General features: G+C 38.8%; 1 protein-coding gene across 1 annotated transcript in view; it reads right to left on the bottom strand.

Annotated features, from left to right (window-relative positions):
* Positions 1-10,334, bottom strand: part of CACNA2D1 (calcium voltage-gated channel auxiliary subunit alpha2delta 1) — a 364,004-nt gene extending 353,670 nt beyond the window's left edge. Inside the window, exons 1-2 of the mRNA XM_035901091.1 lie at positions 10,267-10,334; positions 9,760-9,841 (exon numbers count right to left, since the gene is read on the bottom strand). Of these exons, the coding sequence (XP_035756984.1) occupies positions 9,760-9,841; positions 10,267-10,334 (150 nt within the window). The remainder of the gene's footprint in view (positions 1-9,759; positions 9,842-10,266) is intronic.
* Positions 10,335-10,659: the final 325 nt, after the last annotated feature.

The raw sequence follows: 10,659 nt of genomic DNA on the forward strand, positions 1-10,659 counted from the left end.
GCTTCTACAAAAACTACCTGAACATAAGCACCAATAGGACAGATTTTAGTAGTGTTAACGCCAATGGAAAGTTATTAATGAACCAAGAACAGTGCTTTGCTCAAAGATTATCCAGATCACCAAACAGTAATTAAAGCCATGGTAATATTAAGCCACCCCTTCCCCTCAGCCTGAGCGAGCTTTGTTAATGCAGCCGCCTATTCTTAGCAACTTACAGCTAATTTCACTTGCTGGAAGAAGGAACTCTTCAAAATGCCAGTTTATTGCTAAGGGAGCAGAGGGAGCGTAGCATCTGCAAATAATAAATGAGGCTCCCTGTGTTTTGACAATCTCTTAATTTCCATTTGGATTACAAAGAGAACTTGCAGATGTGCCTTCAAATTTCCCAGCCTGCATTTTTAAAAGTGATTTAATTTTCCTGACATCTCAACATTAGTTAGCAATATGTAAACTCAACAGAATTTAGTTTGGAGGATTCTATTTTTAATGCCTGGAGCTTTGGCATCTGGTTGCACATAGAACATAACAGTGGCAGTAGTATACTCCAAATGGGACACCTCTTATAAATACTGTATTACAAAAAACCCTGTTACTGTATTTTGGGAATCTCTAACCAGTCTAACCCATCTCATACATTATTTTAATTCTGGTAAATGGGCTCTGACTCCTCAATGAATACCTGCAATGCCCATGTTCCGCTGTGCCATGCCCTTCATAATTCCATTCTAAAAGTAATCCTGACCTCGCTTCCCTTCGCCACATCCCACTCACACAGCAAACTGCTGTCTTCACCTCAGAGGTGAAGCAAAAGATGTTAAGTGTAAATAGTGTACAATGGCCAATTTATGCTTAGAAAGAATTAAAAGTTTTTTTCAAAGCACCAGCCTCATACACAGCCCTCTTGATCAATCCCGCTTATGATTAACTATCTATTTTACCACACGTTACAGAAGGCATTTAAAAAACCTAAAGAGTTGTTTCTTTGCTTTCAGATTTTTCTCCTTCTGCTCCTTAGAAAGCCAATGTAAGAAAGTACCCTTTCACAAAGCTGCAGTTACAGACTTACCAGCACCACTCATGAAAATGCCCTGAACTCGGGGGAATTTCAGCATATATAAAACCAGCAACCCAAGGAGGCTACAAGAAGCGCTTCAACACCCTCAAAACACTTGTGGGATGTTTTTTAATTTTCATTTCACAATGACTCTTCAAAATTTAGATAAATTTGGTTTATAGGGTTAAAAATTCCTATTTTATTTGATGTTAAAAAAGTGGTTTAGTCTTTTGTTCCTTTGAGGACAACAAAAGAGACAAAAGGATAAAAGAAAGGATACAATATTTTTCTGACTTTTGAGATCAGCTGTAGTGAACCCCACTGGGTGGCAAAATTTATTCTCTGTATATGAAAGTCTCCTTAATTCCAATATTCGACACATTTAAGTGCTTGCTTTCCTTTTTTAAGGCACTGGAGAGTACGCCCAGGGCACAGAGCAAACAGCTTTACTGTTATGCAAGTTATGCCTACAAGTGCTGTGGTGTTAGGTTTTCCACTTTCAGCGGTGAAGAAGGATGGAGACCGCACACATTCTCATCAATATTTTAATATTTTAGAGGTTATAAATCATAAGTGCCTTAAAATTCAGAGTCAAAATAGTGACAAACTAATCAGAACCTATAGCAATCAAAACGTTCAAATGGAATTCAGACTTGCAAAGTCCATAGAAAAGACCCCCAGAGAAATACAAACCAATTGTATTTGGGTTGTTATTCTTAAAATCAAATCATGTTTAAAAAAAAAAATCAAGTTCTCATACTTTTTGTTTATATTTTTCTGAATCATAAAACTCTCCATTACTTCAACCTTAACAAGGGTAAACATAGTATATTCTGGAATATGGCCATATATCCCCTAGGTCCATCTGGTAGTTCATCAGAGAATAGCATGAGGTACAAAACTCTTTGCCTTTGGCTAAAGCACATTCAAACTGAATCCAACCTGATAAATATAGTATATAAAAAAAAAAAAAAAAAACCAAACAAAACAAAACACATAATACATAATAAAGCTGGTAAAATTAAATGGAAATTTCAATTCTGTGTATCAGCTTAATTTTTTTTTTAATAAATAACTCCAAATTTATATAAAGCCTTTGCTAATTCATCCCAGTAACTTTATGATTTTTAAGGAAGAGCTACATAAATATTATGCTGATCATAGAGAAGAATAGTAAGAATGAAAACATTTACTGCTAACTTGTCTGTCAAAGCTCCTTTTGAAGCAGCAATTTCAGACCGCCTATGAGAGTAGGGACGATTCATAAGGATACAAATTTTAGATTAATTTCAAGTAAGCTTCTAAAGCCTGCTACTGCACAGACCTCTACACAGGTAATGAAGCGAACAAGGCAAGTTATATATGACAGCTTCTATAGGTAATAAGTTAGTGGCATGCCTCTCTCTGTAGAGCCTCTAGAACATAACACTACCTTAGCTAAAATCTGTAATGAGTCCAACAGAAAATTACTGCTAGGTTATAATTCCTTCTGGCAGAAGGAAGCTTTCCTGCTCCAGGGCAGTTCAAATCAGAGACCAGTCTCTCTTACAAGTCACTCATCTCAGTTAAACTCTAGAGACTGATCCAAGACCTGAAAAGCTAAAAGCATGGACTGGGAATCTGCTGCCAATCGGAGTGTTTCAGCAGACTTGCACCATCTGTGCGTTAGGCACATAGAGCTCACACTGAGCAGTGGATGAAATGTGCTCATGCAGAACCTCGGCTGGGTGTTCGGCAAGGAACAGCTAATTATTATAAAACAGCATTCAAGAGATAAAATAAATAAAAAAATTTCTAACAGTTGCTGGTGGACTCATTCTGTGAATGGAACTTATTGCCACATATCAAATACCCATATGTAGCTCTCTTTCATTTTAGAGGAAGAAATGGTATTTCTATCACAGTACGAATATCGTTTAAAGGCCAAGTCAGTCTATATGGGTTCACTCCACAGCTCCTGGGACTGCAATAACAGCATGCCTTATGAACATCATGCATGGATTGTTTTTGCAGCAATGTATCAAAAAGGAAACAGATTCAGAGACTAGATTTCCTTGGAACTGCCTCTCTATCTGCTGTTTCGTTCAATTATGCCATTGCTCAAAAAGGTTACCCAGTACAAGATGGCATTTTTTTGCCATAGCAGTCATAGTGAAGCTCCAGTGTGTTTGTCACATCAAAGCTCTTAACACAGACCCACATTTTTAATACAGCGTTTATGTAAAAGAGGATTCTCTTCAATCAGTTTGGAACAGACAAGCTCGTGCATTGCTATAAGGCATGTTCTTCGCTCTGAGGTCTTCCTTTCTGGGTGCTGCAGGGATCCCTCCCTCCTCTCTCCTGTCCCTAGAGGTATTTTAGGAGCTGGAAATCAGAAGCATACTTGTTGTAGTTTATTAGATTAAAAGAGCTGTCAATTAGCTTAGTCATGGGCATTTGCTGTGAAAGGTCTATGTAAAAATGGAAGCTGAGCACGCTTCCATCAAAAAGGGAATATGTATTTACCTAATTCTGTAGTTCAGCAGGCTCTTCACCTATTTTTTTGGCATGCTGAGGTAACTATTCATAGGTATAGAATGTAACTTTGAACTTTGTGAGCATTTTTTTCTTTACTAAGACAAAATGCCTACTGATAAATGAAGCTAGTGAGATCAGATACATCCTCAATATTTGTTTTGCTACATGGATTTTAAAATTCTATTAAACTTCTGTCTATTCCTTATTTTTTTCTAAAAGTCTATTTGCTCTGTAGAAACTGCGTATCATACACACCAGAGCAGCTCCATAATGCCTGACAGCACAGAGAGTTCAGGACTAAGGTGAAGTTACATGAATCTTTTTAAGTTGAAAGGACAATTACATGACTTGGGTTTTTTTTTTATTTAAAACCACAATATTTATAACACTAAAGGGTATATACTAAGCTTTGTTGAGAGACATTTAAAGAAGCACATTGGACATCTTGCATCTCCTTAACAGAGATTTTCCTGTGTATCCTGTCTTCCTGCTTTCAAGTCTCAAGTTGCTGTATATACAGTACCTTCTGATAAACATTCCCTTTGCTCTCCTAGGGAAAAAAATCTGTTAAATCATAGAAAGGACCCAACAATACCCTTTTCTGACGGGCAACTACAGCAGCAGTAAGATCAAGCTACAGCCTCTGTTTCTTGTGTAAAAATGTTTGGTTTTTTTCCAAAGTACTTTTTACCTGCTTAAACTGTAAATTAAATGTTGTTAGGCATGATTCTTAGCAAATGTAAATCAGTGTAATCCACTGAAGTCAGAGGAGCTCTGCCAGTTTTCAACCAGCTGAGTATTTTGGCATCTTGAATCCTGACTTCCTGCCTTGTTGAAGCAATCTTTGCATTACTGTAATGAGGATATTACATTGGTATTAAATCCAACTTGGAGTTCTCCCAGATCTTGCCTAAACTCCTAATAATGTCCAAAAAAGCAGTATTTAAAAATGTACTTTAAAACTATTTTTGGAAGACCATTTTGAGACCATTCCCAGAAAGTATAAATAAGACTTGAAGGACACAAGGAGGAACTACACTTTAAACACAATTGATCTTACTGATAACAGAACTTACATTTAGATGTTACTAGTATTCACGTTGATTCATACCACCAAAGTAGTAATTTACCACAATTAATTAAGGGGGTGAATGATCTGGGGTTAAAGTTCTAAATGGAAAAATGAAAATCTGAGCTTAATTCTTGGTTGGATTGGGATTCTCTCTCTATGGCAAATATCAATTAGTGAGTGAAGGTGCATCTATAGATTAAAGATCATGTTTCCTCTGTGCACCATAATAAACCTCAGCTCTCACCTGCCTCTCCATCTCCTACCCATATCCATTTTGTCTATTCCTTCTACTCCAGTTATACTGGTTTGCTTGGTTAAAAGGCTATGGATAAATGTAGCCTCAATGCAGAATTCCTAATTTAATGGCATCCAAACTTTCTTTCACAATTTTGCTTCCTACAGGCATTATATTGCTGTCATCATTGCTAATAAGTTAAAAGGTGTGTGAAATGTCCATTGGCATAAACATACTCGTCTTTTCAGAAACAGTAACTATTGAAGTAATTCACTAAATCAATTCCTGAATATTTTCTCTTTTTTAACACTATGTGGAATATTCATGAGTATATTATTGCATATCCTCGCTATACAGATATTTTCAAAAGTTGTGATTAATGAAAGTTGCAATGGTTTACAATGGCTCTGTTGTATGGGCAAAAGCAAGGGGAAGAGTGGTCAGTCACTGGGACAAGACTGTGATTCCAAGTCACTGTAAGAAATCTGTCAATGAACAAAGCAAAGGGGATTTTCCTCTGAGGAGATTCCTCTCCTTAAACACGATTCCATTAAATTGAGTACACGTTGAATGTAAACACCTTAAATATAAAAAATGCTCTCCCTGGGTATCTAGGTCCACGCTGCAGAATAAATCAGACTTTTACATAGGTACTGATATCAACAGGTCTGCTATTCACCTAACAAGTCCCTCACTTGAGTTTAATGGTGGTTTAGATTTCAATTTTTTTATTCTTTTGAAAGCACATATTACACTTTTAAGTGTTACATTCTCTTTGGTCAAAAGCTGTCCCAGTCTAAAATCAAATTAACTGACAGTTCAGGCAGCGCTCCCTTGCCTCTCCATGATGGCCAGAAGAAAATATTTCACAGCTCTCCAGAAGAGACCATAGTGCAGTATAATTTCCTGCAGCACAAAGACCCACAGACACCCAACGCGCATACAAGCACACAGAGCACTAATGAACCCTGCGATATCTTCGACAAGTTATGGAAACACCATAAACTCGCATGGCACAGCAGCTAATTGAAAAAGCCCTGGGTTTTGAAGAACAAATTCACTCCAGCTGAGAATGTATTAATTGTGCTACTTTGAGAGCTATCTTGGTCAACCTTCAAGATCTTCATAGAAGACTCAATTGTATGAAGCAGACATAGATTTAACTTCAGCTGAATCAGTCGGATTTCTTTCCCTGAGTCCAGGGAGAGGTTGACCAGACTGTAAAACAGTTATAACCTGCTACACATCCTTGCTATGAGCTTTAACCTCATCACTTGGCCAAACTAAAATTCATTTTCCCTAGAACAAGAAAGGTATTTCTCCTACCAAAAATCTGTCTGACCAAATTACAGCTTTCCAACCCTACACACTCTGGCACTAAGTTGTTCACAGAAAGTCATGTCTACTATTCTATAATAAAACCACTCTGCTCCTTCTTTTTGTACTAATCATTCTGCTTTTGGAGGGAGGAGAGGCAGAAAAGCCAAAAAAACTTACTATTTTTTTAAGCTTTCCAAAACCATGAAGACTACAGACTTGGTCCAAATAATTCTGGAGCTACAAGAAATAATATGTCAGAAACAAAGCTGAAAATTCAGTCTGATTGTTAGGTATTTTCAAAGCCTGAACAACTGAAGGCAAGTTCTGTGAATAAAAGTGACAGGTTCTCAAGCATGCTGTTTTTAATGTCTTGTAGTCTCCATTTTTCCAAGATTGTGGTTTGTTTCAGAAGACATCTGACTAAATGTTAATAGGCAGCCAGCAGGAAAAAAAAAAAAGGATGTCATTCAAAACCGGGCAAGTGACAATAGCCTGTAACCAAGAGGAACGAGGGAGAGACTGCACGGGTCACACCTCGCAGGGCTTTGCATTCTCCCTTGCAGGCAAGAGAGCTAATTAAAACCTTGTGGCTAGAGAAAGACATCATGTAATTTAGGTCAAACAAATGGCTTTGATATAGAGGGATATTTTACATGGGAACATCTCCCTTTCACACTTTTAATCCTAGGATTACAAGTACATATTGACCACCTTGTGGGTAGCCTCTGAGATAACATTATGTGCTTGAAGTGTGCTATAAATTTTGCCTTTCAAAAAGAAAGTTACCTACACTATTCACAGACTCATGGGTTTTTTTCAGCACAAATGTCACTGTGGTATACTTTAAGTATAGCTGATAGCACTACATATTAGTACGATTGCCCAGCAGTTCTCATTATAAGATTCTTTTAGCCATTTGTAAGTTTGCCAAATATTAACTATATAAACTAACATATTCGTCAGGGAAAAAAAAAGAGTGACAATGCCAATCTCTTGGCTTTTCACTATCTATTTTACTATGTGGTCTTTGCATGGAAATGCCAGGCAAAATGGTTGAGATATTAACACACTGCTTTGCTCAAGTTAGAAATCCTCTGTAACTCATTTCCCTTTGAAATACCCCAGAGCCCCTGCACTGTAGATTAAAAACCCAACATATGTATTCAAAGATACACTTTTTACTCCTTGGTGTTTAATGAATTTTAGCCTGAAAAGCACCTGCAGGTCACTGCAGAGCTTTTATCAGCTAAATCCCTGAGAACCTACACACAGGTGTACTCCAACCCAGAGACCACCGCTCCTTGAGAATGTCACACCTCCTCTGCAACTGAAGCTCAGGCTTGCTACGGTCTCTCAGGTGACCTCTACACCCTCGTGGTCTAAGCAGTGGAAGAAAGAGGAGATGAAAACTGAATGAAGAACAGAGGGAGGATATGGAAGAAGAAAGACTGGGATATGGAAGTAGGAAGTAACAGACTGGAAAATGGTAGGCAAAATAAGGAGAGAGGAGACTGGAAGGGGAGGAGAAACAGAAATAGGATACAGGAGAAAACTACAGGTCTGGGACTGAGAACTAGTGATGGAGGGAAAGGTGAGAAGGGGGAAGAAAAATGCCTGTGGAAGAGAAGAGATGCAATAGGAGTATTGGGACAGGCTGGCCACACACACCTGGACAGAATGTTTTGGAAATGTTAAGGCAAACTAAGAAGTCCAGAGAGAGGTGCTGAACTGGAAAAAGCTGAGGAGAGAGATCCAAAAACAGGGTTGAGGCACCAATGAAGGGAGAAAGGCAGACTGGCCAGGTGGCAAAGGTAGAAAATGAGACAGAAACAGAATATGTTGAGGAGAGATGAAAGATAAAAAAAACACAAGAGGAATGGAATGGAAGGTCCAGTGCTGGATCAGAGTTATGATGCTGAATGAGGAGACAGTGAGGAAAAAGAGACATGGCAAATGCAGAAGAGAACAGATCACACCTAGATCCGATGAGCAAAAAGGGCCCTCCCTCCTCTTAGCAGAAACTCCTCACCAAAACCTGGAGAGAGACACATGATTCGCAAGCATTGTTGCTCTCTGTCAGCACATACGTGTGAAATCCACCTACAAAAACTCCCATCAGTGTTCCATGCTGGGTAAACCTTATGGTTCCTCAGAAAGCTTAGGTGATAGACATTTCTGTGTTGTTGAGATCCTATGCTGGAAACCCATGTGTTTACCAATCTGATGCTTTGTGTTAGGATTTCAAGATTTCATTTTCCATTTGTTTGGGGTTTTCCAAGATTAAAAAGTGCATCTAAAGCATCTGCCTTAACTTGTGTTGCAGAATGAATTACACAAATATTAGGAAAGACCAGAACTAAAATAATCTCTGCAATCTTCATTTACATTCCTCATGTACACACAGTGACACAGCCCTTCCTTCTATAGCACAGTGATGATCTCAACTAAACTGAAGCTTCCACAACGTAAACGTGGACATCTGACCTAGTCATCTAGCCTCCTCCTACAGTAAGTAAAGAGAAAATGTCCTTTGGGGACAGGATTCACATGAGTCATGTGGATGTCTGGGTAAAAAATTATTAAGGTCAAAGGAATACATTAATGTACAGCGTTAAATCTGAGAAACTTCCTACCTGATTTTTCTCTGTTTCCTAATGGCTTTGAAACACAGCGACTGTTCATTTCATGGATCATTTGGGGAGATTATGACTTCTGAAAACCAAATCTCACAGCTTCATGTTCACTTCCCCAGCACCAAGGGCTTTTGTTGGCTGACAGAATAACTGCTCCTGACATAACAGCAACATTTCCCTTCACTGTACAGTCCTACATCAACCCAGAGATTCATCAATTCACAGAAGCAGCCATGGGACTTGTGCAGGGATAGGGAGAAGGAAATGTATGATCTTGTGGTTCCATACTGGATCATGATGTATACACACAAAGTTGTATAGGTGTAATCCTGGCATTTTCAGAATTGTGACTTCATTTTTCTGCAATCTCATAACGTGTTTTTACCTTCTATGACTAGAATATAGGACAAAAATTTCTTCTCAATGAGAGAAGAATTGTAAATTCTTCCCTAAAACACACTTTGTGTTAAATTGGAACAGCTGAAAAGTAGTTTTCATTCTCATTTACGTTTCTTCTAACCAAAAAGTGCTTCATTTCAAGAAATATGTGTCAGAAAAATAGTCTCCCTTGTTAACAGGGAGCAGATTTTTCCACTGCTGTGAATGGTTGCTTCCTGGATACCGTATTTGACAAACATACAACGTTAAAGCTCTTGCTTCAGGTGGAAGTGTTGCAACAATGGCAAGCCTTATTATGTCTGATACTGCAAAGCTGATTAAATATTAGCAATGAGCAAGTGCTGCAACATTAAGAGAGTGAATTGATGGATGTCTGCGTTATTCGTTTCTCTTTCAGTAAGCACTGCAGATTTTAATTCCCCAAAATCTTTTTATTATGTTGGGAAGAAATTATTGTAATGCCTGGATGATGCACACTGTTCACTTCACTTTCTAGTTATTGCAGTCTAAGGTGCGTCCTCTTACTCACCGCAGCAAGCTGGTCCACTCCACTTGCAGTTCGTGCTAAAGTTACAAGATCTTCTTGCATCTTATCTACCCATGACTTTATCCTACAGAAACCAAAAAGAAAAAAAGAGACATCCAATCAGACCACTGGCAAATGGAACCTGCATGCAATTATATAGCACAAGAAAAGGGCAAAAATTCAGAGTATGTTGATAAAATTGAATACAAAATGTACAAGACTTGTATTTGATTGCTAAAAAATAATAAGCTTGGAAGGGACAAAAATATCGAAGCTACAAGTGGTGTTCCCTTTCACAGACTCAAATCTAAGCCACTTGCTTTTTCTTTCATTTTTTTTTCATCATCTGGAGTTTGCCTGGTGCTCTCCAGGACAGACAGTGTCTTCACCATGAAGCCTGGCACTGTAGCTGCCTCTTGTTGACAGGTACCAAGGTCTGCTTCCAAATGCAATACAGCCTAATTTACCTTTTTTTTTTTTTCAATAGAGCCTCTACCCAGCCTTGATGACCTGAATCTTTTCATACAGTTTTCTGTGGTGGCCACCACACTAAGCCTGCTGTAATCCAAACATGCCATCGTATCTACTACTAGCTGTAGCAAAGATCACTGCACCAGAGCTGGTACACTGCCTGCAAGGACAACCTGCCCGGCCAGCAGCTCGCTCCCAGCACCACCTTTCCTGAGGGCTTTGAGATCCCTCTCCCAACAGATAGCACAAGCAGAGAAAAACAGCAGCTGGGAGCAGGCTGACAAGCCAGGATAAATCATCTGGCCTGTAGTCTCTCTCTAGACACTCCAAGAAAGCAGCAGGGGGACAGGCAGCAACAGGCATAGGTGGCATGAGCTGTTTTGGCAATGTGCGCCTGCTCCTGGCTGCTGGTTTTCACCAGGGAAAAACTCT

This window comes from Egretta garzetta, unplaced genomic scaffold (assembly GCF_000687185.1).
Source record: "Egretta garzetta isolate BGI_Z169 unplaced genomic scaffold, ASM68718v1 scaffold148, whole genome shotgun sequence".
Lineage (NCBI taxonomy): Eukaryota > Metazoa > Chordata > Aves > Pelecaniformes > Ardeidae > Egretta > Egretta garzetta.